Source organism: Coccinella septempunctata, chromosome 2, assembly GCF_907165205.1.
Source record: "Coccinella septempunctata chromosome 2, icCocSept1.1, whole genome shotgun sequence".
Taxonomy (NCBI): Eukaryota; Metazoa; Arthropoda; class Insecta; order Coleoptera; family Coccinellidae; genus Coccinella; species Coccinella septempunctata.
In genome coordinates, this window is record NC_058190.1 from 21,754,058 (window position 1) to 21,773,600 (window position 19,543).

The 19,543-nt window shown below is 34.2% G+C and overlaps 1 protein-coding gene across 1 annotated transcript; it reads right to left on the reverse strand.

Annotated features, from left to right (window-relative positions):
- Window positions 1–758: 758 nt before the first annotated feature.
- On the reverse strand, window positions 759–15,277 carry LOC123308178 (probable serine/threonine-protein kinase roco5). The gene is made up of 2 exons (XM_044890745.1): window positions 14,925–15,277; window positions 759–1,792 (listed from the first exon to the last, which is right to left on the reverse strand). Coding segments are annotated over exons 1-2 (798 nt in total). The 5' UTR covers window positions 14,927–15,277; the 3' UTR covers window positions 759–996.
- Window positions 15,278–19,543: the final 4,266 nt, after the last annotated feature.

A 19,543-nucleotide genomic window follows, 5' to 3' on the forward strand; every position in this document is an offset into this window, starting at 1 on the left:
TAATATCATCCATGCAATTCGATATTATCGCAGATTCGATTAGATAAACAGGTACCTAAGCATTGAGTGCATATCATAAACTCCGTGCAAAAATTTTGAAATAGCCTGATCTAGTGCAATACTACTATATATATCAATAGAATTCGCTATCAGTGGAACTCGATAATTCATTCAAGTTTTGAATTTTTTTTTTGCATTTATTATTTTTAATATGATAGACAAGTACACAAGTACATTTCCGAAAATGTGACTTAAAACTTCCTACCACTGAGCAGATCGTGCAACAGTGAAAAATCAAATGACTGAAAGAAAACGCGTTGTTGTCCGACATACCTTCGTTACATGAATTGCCCCTCTTCATAAGATTCGATCGACAGAATATTCAGAAACTCGGCAACGTTCTACTAGAAAATAAACTTATGATGCGCATTCGTATTAAGGACCACTGTCAATTTTTCGCCGCATTTCTTACTACTGGATTAGCATTCTAGAGTAATAATATAAAATATGATTTCTATGAGTGCACTGCGATGATACTGATATTATTGTCGTGATTGACAGACGAAGTTTGTATTTTGTTCGCGAGGCCTACCACTGACCAGGACAAAATCCGCCTGACAACCCGAGTCAGGCAACTTGGGTTGCTTGACATGTTCACGATGTAACATTTACATTCAGTGGACAGTTGAAGATTGCAGATACGAAGACTTGTGTAAGGGTTTGGATCATTATATGTAAAATCAGAAAGAACCCTTATAATTAATTAAAATTTTAATTTATTATATGTTGTCAAGTAAATGCCGCAGATTAGCCTGTCTGCAACAGTGCAACTTCTTACAGCAGACATAATGAAAAATAATAAGAATTTAAAAAAATCAGACAGGAATGAACAGTTAGCAATCAATAACTCAATAATTATCTATACACCTTTCACACTTTCATCATTCATAGTAGTCAGTTCAGATTCTGAAAAGAACAAGAGGATAATTATACTCTCTACACCAAATTGTGAATGATATGACGATCACTTGTTCCGTAAACATCAACTCCAACGTTTCCAATCAAGTAGATATCAACCAAACTAGGAGCTTTCTTTTCGACCCCGGTGAAATTCAGTTCCTTCAATTTTTCGTTAGTGATGATGATTTTTTTGAGGCTTGGTAGCTCGGGTAAATCGTCAGAATCGAGTGATTCTAATCCGTTGGAAACCAGTTCCAATGTAGTGAGATTTCTCAGAGAGGAGAGCGCTTCTTTCGGAAATTTTTTGAGTTTATTTCCCGACAAAAGCAGATACTGAAGTTTGATTAGATTCTTGAATGCTAGAGGATGAATGGTCTGTATATTATCTCTAATTAACTTCAATTCCTTCAGCTCTGTGTTTTCGAACATATCATATGTCAATACTGGTATGTCTTGATCCAAAATTTCAAGTGTTTTGAGTGGTACTGTACCGATTCCTTTCAAATCTTGTGGCATGAAATCCGTCCAATTTCTTATCTCCAACGAAGTGAGTTTGGGACAACAATTTTCAAAAACGCCATCTTCATTTTGAATGTTCGAAAAATGTATGGCTAATGATTCCATTTTCTTGAACTTTCGAAGAACATCCTTCGAAAATGACGTTATATTGCTCAGACGGATTTCTAGAGAATTCACTTCGGAAAATTTCGATTTCACAATTTCTTCATCCAAGGGTCCAGAGTAACTAAGAATTCGTAAGTCTTTTCTTGCTGAATCGGGAATGGCTAATGAAGGCACAACTATGCAAACGAATATCGTCCAATGAGTGAACCTGTAAAAAAATTTAATGAAATTATGGCAGATGCTACCTGGCAAAAATTAGATATATTTTCATGGGAATCTTTTAACATTGCTCACTTGAGGTTTAGAAAAATGTTGCAGAGTGATGAGTTGGATGATTTTATAAAATCGATCTGATTTTTTACATTGCGCTCGAGAAAACGGTAATTTCTTATATGTCTCCGTCTGTTATTTTTTTCAAGAAGAGATAAAAAACTCGAGAGCTACTCAAGATGAAAATTAACATATGAATTGGAAAATACATCTGACTTTACAATAAAATACAGGGTGTTCCATTGAATTTTAAGGAGTCGAGGGTATTTTCGTTAGAACCGGAATCCTGTATTTCTATAGAAGGGTTTTGGGAGAGAGGGGGTCCAGATCTCTCCTGGCTATGGTCTTTAAAACCGAGCAATCTCAAAAATGTGTTGTGCTATGGTTACGAAGTAGAGAAAAGGCCATTTTCTGTTGAAAGATATGTACGAGTAAAGAAATCCATTCGAATCAATAGATAATGATCCATTATTTTATAGCTTTCTTCTTTAATGTTGAAAAGATTTTCATCAGGTATGGGGAGTCCGGGAGAGTTGAACCCCTTTTCACTCTAAAGCCACTTAAGTTGTATCTGTAAATGATAGCAACTCATTTTTTGTGTGAAAATATCACTCTCAAATAGATTCAACATGTTGCATGTTACATTCAACAAGTTGAGAGTTGATAGGGGGGACTTTTGACGATGTGTGTATATCTTTCGGTTTAGGTACCCGTTGAGGTTCTCACAGTTGTATTCTGTTGTTTTCATTGAAATATTGATAAGACGGTGGACGAAGCAGACGACAGTAAAAGTAGGTCCAGGAGTAGGTCTATGTCTCCAGCCCTCCCAAATTTGAATTTTTAAATTTTTTTGACACTAAAGTTTTGTACTAGTTTTGTACCGAAATGTACCGTTGAAAAAAAGTTTTGTACCCCTAATTTAAATGATGAAAATATGGTTTTTAGTTTGGGGTGTCGTAGACATGCTCACCCCCCACTTCCGAAATTGCAATTTTTTTTTATCTCAAAGTTTTTTACTAGTTTTGTACCGAAATGTACCGTCAAGAAAAAGTTTTGTACCCTAAGTTTAAGGGGTCTTAGGAGTGTTTCAAATTGGGGGCTGGAGACATGTTTTCGAAATAATGAGATTTCGGTTTCCGAGACAAGCTAAAACATGTGTACTAGTTTTGTACCGAAATGTACCGTCACAAAAACGGCACACTTCTCTACCCCGGGGGTGTACCTATGCTCCATATAAAGTACTGAGGCTTCAGGGGTGTTTTTTTTACACCAAGAAATATGGGATATTGGTTTTGTACTTTTTCGATACTGAAATGTACCTTCGATAAAAAATTTTGTAACCCCAAATAAAATGAGTGAATTATCATTTTCAACAAGGGGCTATAGGCAAGTACACCCCACTTTTAAAAATGCAAATTTTCTCTATGTAAAAATTTCGTACTGGTTTTGTATCGTCAATAAAAGTTTTGTACTCTGAGAATTGGGGGTCTTAGGAGAATTCCAGGAATGGGGACATCTTTTCGAAGTAATAAGATTTTGGTTTTCGAAACAAACTGAAACATGTGTACTAGTTTGGTACCGATATGTACCCTTGTAAAAACGAAATTAATTGTGAGCTTAATTCAATTTTTTTCTCAACATCCTCCGTCCCTAAATTTATCTCCCTTCTGTACACATCATAATTTTCTTTTTGATAAAGTCAAATTTGATTAACCTAAGATCAGAAAGAAATTTGTACATGGTGACGCGACGTTGAAAAAAGTCATCAATTTTGCACTTGTTTAACGCTGAAGTTCTGTACCGAAATGTACCATTGAAAAAAGTTTTGTACCCCTAATTGAAATGACGAAAATACGTATTTCAGTTCGGAGGGAATGTTCACATACTCTGAAGATTATCAATCTTTTGAAAGACTCTATTTACAGTTTCGCCATGTGTTAGCGTTTTCTGTGAATTAGAAAGTCTTGAAAGACAAAGAGGTTGTGAGTTTACCAAAGAAGAGCATACCATAGTATCAACAATGTTAATAGTATGATGATTGTTCGTATTTTATCTCTAGTGGTTGGAGTCTGTGTAAGAATATGCTACCTACACGATTTTGAAAAAAAAAGACGTCAATGTGTTTCCATCTTATTAGTATAGATTCAACTTCAACTATAGATTCAATTTCAGAGAATTGAAGATTTTCATTTTTCTCGTAGAATGGCCTATGACCTCTCAATCTTAGATTACAAAACATTTTCCTGGTGGTACATTTCGGTACAAAACTTTGAAATGAAAAAAATTGGGGGTGAGCATGTCTACAGTTTCCCCAAACTGAATTCCGTATTTTCTTCATTTTAATTAGGGTACAAAACTTTTTTTCAACGGTACATTTCGGTACAAAACTAGTACACATGTTTCAGCTTGTTTCCGAAATCGAAACTGCATTATTTCAAAAAACGTCTTCAGCCCCCCCAATTTGAAACCCCCCTAAGACCCCTTAATCTTAGGGTACAAATATTTTTTTTGAGGGTACATTTCGGTACAAAGTTAGTACAAAACTCTGAAGTATAAAAAATTTGCAATTTCAAAAGTGGGGGGTGAGCATATCTATTGTTACTCCGAACTGAACTCCGTATTTTCTTCATTTTAATTAGGGTACAGAACTTTTTTTCAACGGTACATTTCGGTACAAAACTAGTACACATGTTTCAGCTTGTTTCGGAAACCAAAACTTCATTATTTCAAAAACTTGTCTCCAGCCCCCCCAATTTGAAACCCCTCCTAAGACCCCTCAATCTTAGGGTACAAAACTTTTTCTCCACGGCACATTTCGGTACAAAACTAGTACAACACTTTGAGATATAAAAAATTTGCAATTTCAAAAGTGGGGGGTGAGCATGTCTACGGGCCCCCCAAACTGAAAACCGTATTTTCATCATTTTAATTAAGGGGTACAAAACTTTTTTCCAACGGTACATTTCGGTACAAAACTACTACAAAACTTTAGCATCAAAAAAAGGTGAGAATTCAAATTTGGGGGGGCTGGAGACATGGACCTTCCAGGAGTATTAAATGCGTTCGATGCAAGAAAAAAGTGGGGGACTATGTTGGGTGCATAAAGTGTCACGAATGCTTTCATTCAAAATGCTTGGAGCAGTCGGCGAATTCGAAATCAACAAAGTGTAAACATGAACACTCGAATCGAACGCCGATTAGAACGTCGATGAAACAAACGAGCTCAAAAATCAAAACATCATTTTGAATCTCCTTATGGTGAAATTGAAGACACTCAACTAAGAATAGAAAGCTCCTTCTGATGAGGTATCACCCTCACCCACCTTATTCTTTCTATTCAGAAATTAGGGGTTGGGGTTATATCACTGAGGAATAAAAAAAAGATGTGTCTGAACATTTCTTCAATATTTTTCACCTGTTATACCATCTGTTTCGTTTTCAAAAGCTCACCCTGTATTATTGTTTTCTAAAAAACCGTGAATTATAGCAAGGTATTAGAATACAATACATCTCATTTGCTCAGAATGAATTGAGATACCCAAACCGGGCAATACCTTCAAGTTGTTAATATGATCTCTGTCGTAATTATAAGACTTATTGATAGATAATGAAGGCTACTTGATCATATCCATTATCCATGAACTGTTAAGGTGTTTTTTCCAGTATGTTACATTTTATAAATGAAACTTTGTGTCTGTTTCATTCATGTTTTTCTAAGGTTCCTGTTTCCCCAGTTTCCCTAATGATTCTCATTTTCGAGAGCAGAATAATATACTCAATTTAAGAAGGACACCTGAACTGCAATATATATTTGCCATGTTTTCCATCAAACATAATGAGATTATTGGATGATATTCTCTTCTCTGTTCCAACTAGATGTAGGTTTACAGGATGTTTCATTGGGAAACGGAAATACTTAACAGGTGGATACATGGCACTGGCGTGGTTCTGGAGATACCACATTTATTGGCTCTTAGGACGTTGTCCCACCAAAGCTACGCAACAGCGACGCCACATCGACACGATTTAAACGCGTTCAAATTGTGTCGCTGTTGCGTAGCTTTGGTGGGACAACATGGTGGGAAAACATGGGTTGAACATGAAAGATACACGCTGGGGATATCGGATCGTTGTCGCATCGCTGTTGCGTTGCTGTGTTGGGACAAGGCCCTTACTGTCTTCGTAGCCGAGATACAGGATGCATGTTTAATGAATTTTGCTCGTTTCTTCCTGAGGCCATATCAGACGAACCACCCGGTATATTTTCTTCATATTTGACAAACGTGTTTCTTAGTCAAAGTTCGACTTGATCATACAATAACCGCAAGGAAAATCCAAGGTTAACAAAAAATTATGAATCGTTGGAATCCTCGGAAAAATACCCTTTAAATCGAAATTTGGAAAATCTGTTTCAATATTAGAAAAGACCACAAAAAACTAAACTGAGGCGAGTACTTTAAATTTTCGCGCAGACAATTTTTCTGCACAAATTTTCAACGTAAAAGTGGAGTTTTGAGGAACTTGAATTTCTGAGAGTTGTTTGAAGTGACTTTATGATGAATATCAAAACTATCGAATCCATAATTATTTTAACATTACTTGGTAATAACTTATTAAATTGGTTTTCCTTTTTATAGCTGCAGATCATTTCAGTTTGTATTTTTAAGTTACTTTTGCGTCATTTCCAGAAAAAATTAAGGCCCTGTATGTACATAACTAATTATCGAAATCAATATTGCGTGAATGTTCCAGTGAAAGAATTGTGATGAATTATGTCGATTTTATTATTGTAAAGACAATTATGTACATGTTGTAAAATAAAAAAATTAACAAAACAAACATAAATCAAAGTACCCTGATTTGAATCTCGTGGATTATTATGTCTGGGGTTGCATGAAATCACTAGTCACTAGTATATTCCCCTGAGATCAATACTCAGGATCAGCTTATTATAGAAATAGAAGAAGCTAGCCAGAAAATTAAGAAAATTCCGAATGTAATAAGGAAAGCAGTTCGGGATGTTCTGAAACAAGTAGGGAAATGTTTAGACCAAAATGGAAGATATTTTGAAGAGTTTATGTACCTAGTTTCTTCTTTTAATTTTGACTTTATGTTTGTTTTGTTTATTTTTTTATTATGAAAATATATACCTACACATTTTGGGTGAGACAGCAAGGTTTCCCGCTTGTTATTTATTTTCATATTCATATTTATATTCATTTATTTTCCTCAAAAATTTACAGGAGATGTCAAGAAGAGTATAGATTACAAAAATTTCCTGACATACTAATAGGTGTAGTACACAACATATAAGAAATATATGTACCCATATATACACATATACATACACATATATACAGACACAGAGACAAACATTTTGTTAAATAAATTAATTTAGGGTTTGTTTAAAATTTGTAATTTATAAATTCATCCATTGTGTAGAATATACCTTCCACCAATATTTTTTTCATTTTTTTCTTGAAGGCTGCACAAGATAATGATTGTATTTGCTCAGGTATACTGTTGAACATCTTCAGTCCGTTGAATATGTGCATATTTTGGGTTTTATGGATACGATGATAGGGTTACACATATTTTCTCTTGTTCTCGTGAAATTCTTGATGTTGTTTGAAGTGGTTCTTGTTTTTGAAAACATACATTAGACACTCGAGTATGTAGCATGATGTAACAGTAAGTATACCATATTTCCTGAATAGTGGTCTACAACTCGCACTTTTGTCAACTCCAGCTATCAATCGAACTGCTTTCTTCTGTTTTAGGAAAATACTTCCAGCCTGTGGCGATGCACCCCATAGGATAATGCCGTAGGTCATCCTGCCATGAAAATGTGCATGATAGACAACGAGTGCTTCGTTAACGGTAAGTGTGTTTTTTATATGCCTTATTGCGAACAATGCTGTAGAGAGCTTCTTACCCAACTCAATTGTAGGTTGTTCCCAGCTTAAATTGGCACTGATTGTCACTCCAAGTAAGGAGATGATGTCCGAATTTGGCCGTTTTGTGGTGATGGTCAGTTGTTGTGTCTCGGTATTGACCTTCATTCCATTTCCTTCAAACCATTCCACTGCGTCTTTTATTGTTTTTTTAGATTTGTCCTCCAATAAAATATTTCTTGAGGCTTTGTTTAGGAAGGTTGTATCGTCGGCAAATAATATTTGGTCATCCGCATCAACGTTATATATCAAGTCGTCAATGTAGATTAAAAATAATACAGGACCCAGCATTGATCCCTGTGGCACACCATAGTTAATTCTTCTTTTGGTTGATTTTTTTCCTCCATAATCTATAATTTGGTATCGGTCATGCAAATAAGATCTAAACAGGCTCAATGCTACTCCTCTTATGCCAACATACTCCAATTTTGACAAGAGCTTTTCGTAATCGACACAATCGAACGCCTTGCTTAAGTCCATGCAGGTCAAGGTCACCTCCTCAGAATTGTCCAGTGCCTCCATGATATATTCGACAAGGTTCAGCAGAGCAGATGTTGTCGACTTTTTTTTCCTGAAGCCATGCTGACACCCATTTAGGAAGGAGTTTTTTTCTAAGAACGATACCAATCTAGTCCTCATCAGAGATTCAAAGACCTTTGAGACAGCTGGTAGAATAGAGATTGGACTATAATTTTCGTATAGATCTTGATCGCCCTTCTTATGAAGGGGAATTACCCTGGCAAGCTTCAGCTCGTCTGGAAATATCCCCTCCTCAAAACATCTATTTATTAGCAATGAAAGTGGGCTGGCTATGCAATGGATAACTTTCTTCAGCAATCCCACGGAAAATTCATAAATATCCAGAGCCGACTTGTTCTTCATCGAGGAAACTACTTGTTTTACCTCCTCAGGTGTTGTTGGAGATAAAATGAATGATTTTGTGGTTTCCACCTTTTTGTTCTTCAGAAGACATTTGCTTACTTCTGAGTTACCGGTCTGCACATTCATCTTTCCCGCTATATTTGAAAAATACATGTTGAATTCTTCCTCTGATAGTTCCTTTGAGCTGTTTCTACTGGAATTACGTTTAATTTTAGAGTTTATGACCCTCCAAATATCGCGACTCTTGTTCTCTGATCGATTTATAAACTCTATGTCCCTCTTTTTGATGATCTCATTTATTGAATTCTTAAGTTCAGATTTTAACTCTCTGTATAATGTCAGGGAATGTTCATTTCTTGTCACTTGGAATATTGTGTGAGCAGCTTCAACCCTGTTTTGTAGTTTTATTATCTCCGAATTCACCCAGCATTTCTTTTTGATCTGATTTGAAGTTTTTATTTTTTTTTCAGGAAAACAATTGTTGAATCACGAGGATAAGGTCTTATGGAATATTTCGTATGACTTACGAATGGAGTCAACATGTAAACAACTCCAATCCACCCTCTGTAGTTGCTCACAAAAGGAGAGGGTATTTTTCTTGTTCAATATACGAATTATTTTATATTCTTTTTTTCCAAGAGAATCCGCCAGTACAATGTCCAATCTCTGTTCCAGATGGTCCGATAAATGATGGTTGACTGTGTACGCATAAAAGTCGGTACATTTTATATTTGTGAAGATGTTATCAATACATTTACTTGAAGTCGCAGTTATATGAGATGGTTCTTTAAATATAACGTGTAAACCATTTAAGATAGAGCGTTGCGGTTTTTACTTTCCTGTCTTACTTTTTTGTGAAACTCAAGTTGTCTTAATCAGATTTTGCGTAACTGTTTCCGTTTATGAGATACAGGTCGATTTTGGAAATTGATACTTTTCGGACCCTTCCTGTAACTCCGAAGTTATTAGAAATAATGCTGAGCTAAAAACTACGTCTGATACAGAATTCTGCGTAGAATACAGGGGCGTACTCAATTTTTTTTTCGAGGTATGATTTTGGAGCTACGACACAAACCTATATTTTTTTTCAATGGACAACCCTGTATTTTATTACTTCGTTGAATTCGTTATTTTTGTCCTTCAAAATGATGTATAATATTATATAGGTAGAATGTTCAGAAATGCTAAAAAACACTAAAACATCACATAATGATGATTTTTGTTAGTGGGCCATGGATTTCCCATATAAAAAAAAAAATTGGATAATTTTCATTTGTGATTTTTATTTATAGGAGAGTGAGCGAACAAAGATAATACACTCATCACTAACACGAAAAACAAAACATAGCTACCTACATAGATAAAATCATAATACAAACAAGATACAAAAGAAATACCAATAAAATATTTATCATTGATACAAATTTTCACCATGCATAATATCTTACTAATTAAACTATTCAATGTGCCGTCCATTTTTCCTAATACATAATTGACAAACGTTTTCAATATACGGCTGAGTGCATTTAATAGGAAAAAAGGGCGGTTTTGTAAATCCTGGAAAGCTGCCTCTGTTAATGCACGAAGTTCTTCTGGACTGTTGTGTCTGAAAGACAATAATAATTCATAGCGATAACAGGTAGATTAGATTTGTTTTTTCTCTCCAATGCCTACTTGATGAAAGAATACTCCCAAATGCCATAATAACAACAGGGATGTTTTTCTAATTTTGACATATAAAGTAACAGTTTTTGAAAATCATTGACGTTTTGAACCGTTGTACTTTTCGCATCTAGTTACGCAAAGTAAAATATTTCGCAACTGATGATGAAACGATACTTGCTTCCATAGTTATGGAGTGAAAAATTCAATGATTTCCGACACTAGACGATTTTGAGGAAATTTCCGAGAGAAGCTTTTGAAGTGGTTTCTGGTACTATTAATTTGAATTCATAGCAACATTCTATTCGAAATTAGAAAAAATATTGTATGAAACACGTTGGGAAAAACTATTTTTCGAATTTTACGATCTTTTGCGCAACGAGCGAAGCGAGATGAGAAGATATATGAGCAGAAATACGCTAATTACGAAAAATAATGCTTTTCCCAACTGGTAGCACAAATAACTATTTTATCATCCATGACCTATTACTTTCAATAATCAAAAGTAATAATTCTCTTCTTGAATCTTGGGAAATTCATGGCCCACTAACAAAAAATCATCATCATGTGATGTTTTAGTGTTTTTTAGCATTCCTGAACATCATACCTATATAATATTATACATCATTTGGAAGAAAAAAAAAATAACGAATTCAACGAAGTAATAAAATACATTGAAAAAAATATAGCTTTGTGTCGTATCTTCAAAATCATACCCCGAAAAAAATATTGAGTAGGTACTCAGTTTTTAACTCAGCATTATTTCTAATAACTTCGGAGATAGAAGTTAAAAGTATCAATTTCCAAAATCGCCCTAATTCTCATAAACGGAAACAGTTATGCAAAATTCACAAAAAAGTAGGACAGGAAAGTGAAAACCGCAAGGCTCTATTTTGAATACAAAGCGAAAAACCTGGCTATCTCACCCAAAATGGGATGCACTGTACATAATGGTTTGAACAAAAATGAAATCGAACTAATTCATATCAATGGGGTATTCTCCTCAATTTGGGTTATCACAGCATATGGAAGTTTAAACTGAATAATTATGAGTTTCATTCATGAATTTTTCAAATGCACCGCGGAAACTATTCGAAATCATTCTTTAAATACGAGGTTTTAAAATTTAAATCGCTTCATTTCTAGTTTACGATTTGGCAACATCGCCTACTAGAAAAAAAGAGAACAATGTCTTGTTTATAAAATAACAGCTGTTGATAAGGCGCGTACTCACTGGCGAGCCTCAACAGCAATCGACCATAAAAATCTTTGTCCACCTCATCAAGATAACGTATTTGTTGTCCTTTATCATCAACGCATATTTCAGACGATGTTGCCAACTTGTGCAATAGAAACGACACGCTTTAAATTTTAAATAACCATTTTTATCTTTCATTTTTGAGTACTTAAGATATTTTTTTTGGGAAACGGTTGAAATGGTTATTTTAAAATGTGACGTTTCAAAGATATTTCATAAAAAATACATCATTTCGTCAGAAGGAGTATTTCCTATTCTCTCACTGAAACATTCAATAACAATATCCAAGCAATATCAATTTCGATAATCAGTTATGTAAATACAGGGCCTTAAAAATTTTTTTTGGAAATGACAAGAAGAGCATAACTTAAAAATACAAACTGAAATGGTCTGCAGCTATAAAAAGGAAAACCAATGTACGTAGTGAGTCATTACTAAGTAATGCTAAAATAATTATGGATTCAATAGTTTTGATAATTCACCATTAAAAGTCACTTCGAACAACTCTCGGGAAGCCAAGTTCTTATAAACTTCACTAGCTTTTAAGTTACAAATTTTCAAAATTTCGATTTAAAGGGTGTTGTTTAGATGATTTCAACGATTCATAATTTTTTGTTAACCCGGCCCTGGATTTTCCATGCGGTTATTGAATGATACATTCGAGCTTTGAATAAGAAACACATTTGCCAAATATGAAGAAAATATACCTGGTGGTTCACCCCAAAGATTATAGAGTTAGTTAGTAACCTAACTCTATATATATATATATAGTTAGTTAGTAACCTAACTCTATAATCTTTGGTTCATCCGATATGGCCTCAGGAAGAAACGAGCAAAATTCATAAAACATTCTGTATCTCGGCTACGAAGACAGTAAGAGCCAATAAATGTGGTATCTCCAGAACCACCTCGGTGCCACCTATCCGCCTGTTAAGTTTTCCAATGAAAGACCCTGTATAATATGTAGTCGGAATATACTAACATCGTAAGCACCGAGTGGGAGTGGGAGGAGGGGATAATCAGCTGATTTAGAGGTTCAGGAAATCTCTGATTCTTCGAAAACCGCGAAAAATGCTGAACGAAAAACGAATCACCGGAGCATAAAACGAGCTACTCTCGACTCCGGAAATAGATCGGAAATATGAGAGAAGAGCATCAGAAAATAATTCGAGATTTTGCAACGCTAATGTAAATGCGTTCAGCTTCACCTAGGGCCTGTTGTCGTTACTTATAATTTCGGGAGGAGTTTTATTATTTCTGAGAACTTATCTACTTTTATCTACGAAACCAACCTGGAAATCCCTACTAATAACAAGAAAATCATTCTTCATATCCCGTAGAACGCACATTCGGGCGCAGAATATCGAGATGAATTGTGAATTTACAAAAATTCGGGATCACTTCGTTCCGTTCCTTCAAGTCGATAAGGTCAATTTTCGCAAACTGGTAACATTTTCGAAAAACCAGTGCTGGGATGCCTTTCGCCAAATCAGCGAGTAAAAAACTGCTTTGAAAATTATAGGGTATCCCGTTTGGAAAACACCGACTCTCCTCTATAATGTATATCTTTGAAATGGTGATTAATTGCTATGATCCGTACGAGTTACGTGAAAATACTAGACAAATGTTTTGAAATTGTTCAAATAACCCGAAAATAAATGAACCACCATATAACGAAATATTTGAAAGAGTAATTTTTCATAAACGCCCTGTGACTAAAGAACGAATCAAGATACATATTTATGATTTGCTCCCTGATATCTAATTTTGTCGAAAAAAAGATCAGGGGTCCTTTCGAAAATCTAGTATATCTAACTCTTCTCATCCGAAAAAGAAAATAACTTCCTGCAGATATTTTTTACTGGACATATGAAAATTCATCTAATGAATTGAGGGCGAAACAAAATACCACTTTTTCCACTACGAATGATATTTCTTATTGACTCCATATTGTCTGAAAATAATGTGTTTTAATAAAATATAAGTATGTCAATTTGACACTTTGTGTTTGTGTCAAAATAAGCATTTTATTAAAAATTAAAACATTTGATACAATTTTCTATGGAAAAATCGTTCGATTTGCTTTGCAAATCGATATGCAGTGCAGTGATATATGACAGTCGATATAAAAAAAAGCAACAGAGCAAACCCGGGTTTGCAAATGATACAAAACTGTTCACCACGGTAACTCTGTGCTGTAAAAGGAACGATGTCATTTTCTTCTTTTTCCATATCAGGAGTTCATAGAACGAAATCAATCTTCCTTTTCAAAAAATTAATAATTTTATATTGCACAAGAAGCATCCTCTGGTCAAATCGATTCAAAGAAGTGAGGAGCTAAACGTGAGCTAATTTAACTTTCACACTCTTTATTATTCATGGTGAATATACAAATAAAATTACTACGATTTTATTTACATATATTCTGATTGGAGTAGAACGTAACATGAATAAGATCGAGTTGAGCAGGGATACTTCTTGTGCAATATAAAATTTTGGGAAAACGAAGCTCTATGATTTCTATGAACTTCTGTGAAAATTATAGAAAAATTTTGTCACTGTAAAAATGTTCTCTGGCCGATTTTTCATAGAATGCTCTATCGAATGCGTGATAAGTTCACTATAGTGCTCATTTTGCTTGATAAAGGGTCTGATATTTAGGTATACATTTTCATATTTTCTGAAGCGCAATTTTTTATTTTTGGACAATATGGCATCAATTAAGAATATCTATCTTGCATTTTCGAAAGAACGAAGTTTTGTTTATTGTTTCACCCTTAATGTACCATGTGAAAAAATTAGATCGTATCATATTTCCAGTAAACAAGTGCCTATGGTTTTTACCGTTTCCGGAAGCAGTTAAATTATATTTCCGAAACTGACATAATATCATAATTTAGTCATATCTCAAAAACAGGACGAAAAACGCTTTTCACTTATGAAATTTCCATGAAAATCGAGATGTCCTTTCAACACTTTTGTTAGTTGGCTTAAAAGTATCACAAACGGCCAAAATCAAGCAGTTTGGGACACTCCGTGTACCCCAAGTATAAAAGAAATTTCATTATATTTCAAATAATTCAACAAGGGCTTCAATTTTACCGACTTTTTGTTGTTGGCTTTTTTTATTAGAATCTCTTCGCGATATGACTAAATTGCTATTATTTATTGTTGAAATTATATTTTGGGTATTGACCTTGAGTTGAGTGGTTCAGTTGTGTTAACCACCTTATTGTACTGATCGAATTCGAATATCTGACCTTGGCCTGAGTATCTATGTGTTTACAATAATTATAAATAAGTATTATACTCACATCTTTTTTATCCAAAAAATTTATCAGATCGGCTTTGCTATCACTGTTTTTGTTGAGTGAGTACTGTAATTTACTATTACACAATGAAAATCAATAGGCATTCAACTAAAACTCATGAGTCAATATTCTTTCTAAAGATTTCTACAAAGGCTAAAAACTTTCACTGATTCACTATAATTGAATGGATGATCTATCAAAGCTAAAACTCAAGGGACTAATGAAGTCTGAAATATAAGAATCATACGTATAAAATTCCAAGTTTCTTTTTCTGAGAAGCGAAAAAGAATTAATTTAAAAGAACAATAACGTCGTTGTAGTCTCGACACATTGGTTTATTAGCATATGATTCATATCCAGTACAGTGAAGTGTACACATTACTTGGATTCACAGTATTTTACCTCGACCTCGAAGCCATATGATCCAAACATTTATTTGCGAGCTGCATGGATGATTAGTTCAGATATGACAGATGAATATACAGTGCGGGTCTCTAACTTGAAGTAAATTCATTTTAAATTATACTTTTTCTAGTTTTTCTGATATCTGAAAATATTATATCTTGTTGCCACCCCGTATACAAGGGCCCCATTGTTAACATATTTTTGCTCAAGTCAGCATTTTCCAAAACAATATATAAGTAGCAGCATGACGCTCTCAGTTCAGTTCAGATCGTACCGTTGAGATTGATTCTTCATTCATATCGCATAGTTCAAATTAATTTTCGTACCTATTGATCTATTTCTGTATCTTGTGCCTTCCAAATAAATTAATTAAAATAACAGTGCGTTATCCTTCGTAAAGTGACAATCTATCAATCTATAATAGTGTTCATAATCTAAAGGTTTTACGGAGCTTTACCTCAATAAAGCTGCCCTGGTGACAGCGACCCTGCTTTCTGTTAGTTTTTTTTTAAAAACTAAGTTCGTTCCGAAAGGAATACAACACAAAAATTGGTGGCAGCGGTGGGATACCTAAAAGAGAGCCAGCAGAATACCTCAAGGAAAGCCAACAGGACATCTGAAAAGAGCCTACAAGGACCTGCAGGATATCTACTGGATTGCAGTCGCTGTGTTTCTTCAGTTTAGTGCAGTGCAGTGATTGTGCAGTGTCACTCGAGAAGAAGATCACATCTTGACCGCCTCTCTATGAGCACAGCTCTTAATAGGAAAAGACCCCAAGCTATAAGCCAAAGCTGCTTCCCTCTTCTGTAACTGGATCTCAAGATTCACCGGACTAGCGGAGTCTACGCAGAAGAATCCACCTGTGTAACTGGATCCTTAGATTCACCTGACTACTGGAGTCTACGCACGGGTTCAAATTCCTAATTCCCTCGAGAAAAACGTAAGTCAATTTTCTGTTTATCAACCATCATTTATATAATCGTTCTCAAGTGAAATCAATTTCCTTAAATCCTTCATCATGTCAAATCCTGAAATTAAGAATATTCCTCAAAATGACGATCTCTCCGACGACGAAAGTTCTTCAAATAATCTCCCAATAACAGTTCTCTTTAAGTTTATCAAACCCTTCGATGGAAATCGATCTGAACTCAATACCTTCATTCAAAACACAAATTCTGCTTTTTCACTTGCTTCGCCTGATCAAATCGATAGTTTATTGCTCTATGTTGTATCACAACTCTCAGCTAGTGTCGTTAATGAATTAGAATTATCGGATATAACTTCTTGGACTCAATTAAAAATTCGTTTGAAACAATTTTATGGCCAAACGAAACATTTAGTTCAAACGCACGAAGAACTTGAAACCATTCGACAAGCGCCGTATGAAAATATAACTGATTTCTTTAAACGTCTGGAAAAAGTGAAAAACGAATGTATTCAAGCTGAAATCTTGAGTTGTTCTCATCCTGACGAACTTCCGGGATTGAAAAAATCAATTCAACAAACTGCTCTTCGACGGTTCATCATTCATTCCAAAGCAGAAATAAGTCAAATGCTTCGAGCTAGAAATATAGGTGATTTGAATGAAGCTTATTCTATTGCTCTTCAAGAGGAAAAAATTATAAATTATACTAAATCTAAATCTAATTCTATGAATCGTATTACCAATCAAAGAAATTCTTATTCAAATAATCACAGAACCTCTTTTCAAAATAATCAAAGGAATGGCACAACTCCTAATTTTCAAAATCATAACTATAAACGTAATTATAATATGAATAATAGACCTCCTAATCCTTCGAATGAAAGATATAATTTCGTAAAGAATAATTCAAACGTTAATAATCATGCCTCAACTTCTAGACAAAATAGTCCTCCTAATTATACCTTAAATCCAAACGCTCAATCTTACAAGTTTTGTAATTATTGTAAAAAATCAGGTCATATAATATCAGAATGTAGGAAACGAGAATTCAACAATTCTAAAGTCAATCATTTAAACGGGGAAAGTTCGGACCTGAAGAATGCCCAGGATTCCGACGAAATCATTCAGAAGGCATTCAATTAAATTCAAAAATAAACAGTTCTCACAGTAAGTCTAATATTCCTCATGATAAATTAAAATTCTTAACATTCAAAATCCCAAATTCTCCTAAAGAATATGTAACTCTTTTAATTGATACAGGAGCGGCCTGTTCCATTATAAAACATGATGCACTTATTCCTAGCCAAACTCATCTTGATAAAAATGATATTGTTTTATTGAATGGAATAAATCCTAATATGCCTATCAATACAATTGGAACAACGGAAATATCCTTGTCAATATCGTCCTTAAATATTGTTCATAAATTCAATGTTATAAACGCTGCAAAAATACAGACTCATTTCGACGGGTTGCTTGGTAACGATTTCTTCCAAGAACAAAAAGCTATTCTTAATTATGCAGACAATGTTGTAATTATAAACGGACACCGTATTCGTTTCAACAATGAAATTAAAGAAGATAAAATAATCATTCCTCCTCGATGCGAAGTTATTGCTGAAGTCGATATTGTTGGCAATTTGAGACAGGGACTCATTGAGAAATTAACAATATGTGATAACGTTCTTATACCCAATACTCTTGTTACAAATGATAATTCAAAAGCTCGTATTCCAATTCTCAACTTGAATCCTAAAGAAGTCACAATAGACAGACCCGTATTGGAAATAATTGAATTCTTACCGGAAAAATCTATAAATTTAAATCTCTCAACTAACTATAATCAGAATCACTCAAAAAAAGAAGCATTTCAAAGAAATAAAATTCTTGAAGAAAATCTTCGATTGAATCATTTAAATGAGGAAGAAAAAGCATCCATTATAAAAATTTGTCATAAATATTCAAGCTTATTTTATCTACCAGGCGATTCCTTAACTTCAACACCAACATTGAAACATGAAATTCCAACATCATCTAACATTCCAATCTCTTCTAAAATTTATCGATTACCTAAAATTCATGAAAAAAAAGCTAATGAACAGATTCAGAAAATGCTCGATCAAGATATCATAAGACCTTCTAATTCTCCGTGGAATTCACCAATTTGGATTGTTCCTAAGAAAAAAGATGCATCAGGACAACAAAAATGGCGATTAGTTTGTGATTTTAGAAAACTTAATGAAATAACGGTCGGTGATAGTTATCCACTTCCTAATATTGAGAGCATATTAGATCAATTAGGAAATGCAATCTATTTTTCAACATTAGATCTCGCATCAGGGTTTTATCAGGTCGAGTTAGAAGAAAAGGATAAATTTAAAACGGCTATAGCTACTCCATCAGGACTTTACGAATTCAACAGAATGCCTATGGGACTCAAAAACAGTCCGAGTCGTTTAGCAAGACTTATGAAAATTGTACTATCCGGGCTCCAAGGTGCTAAATGTTTTTGTTATATTGATGATATAGTGGTTCATGGTTCTTCATTAGAAGATCATAATTCGATGCTAGAAGATGTTTTCCGTCAATTACAAATTCACAATCTTCAATTACAGCCGGATAAATGCGAATTTTTATGTCGAGAAATAACGTATCTGGGTCATCATGTATCAGAAGAAGGTGTTAAACCCGATCCAAACAAAATCGAAGTTATTAAAAATATATCAGTTCCCAAAAATCCTAAACAATTAAAATCGTTTCTAGGTCTTATTGGTTATTATCGGAAATTCATTGAAAACTTTTCCGCTATTGCTAAGCCATTACATAACTTACTGAAGAAAAATCAAAAATTCGAATGGACAGAAGATTGTCAGAAGTCCTTTGAAAAATTTAAAGACATCCTTACCAAAGAACCAATTCTCAAATTTCCTAATTTTTCAGAAACATTTATATTAACTACTGACGCTTCAAACGATGCTATTGCTGCAGTACTTTCTCAGGGACCTATTGGAAAAGATTTACCCATCAGTTATTATTCTAAAACTCTAACAAAATCTGAAAGAAATTATTCCACGACAGAAAAGGAATTATTAGCTATCGTTGAATCTTGTAAACATTACAGGCCATACCTTTATGGGCAAAAATTCATTATTTGCACAGATCATAAACCTTTAGTTTGGTTGAAAAATTGTAAAGAACCTTCAAGTCGCTTATTGAGATGGAGATTGAAATTAATGGACTATGATTATGAAATAGTGTATAAGAAAGGAAAGTTGAATCAGAATGCAGATGC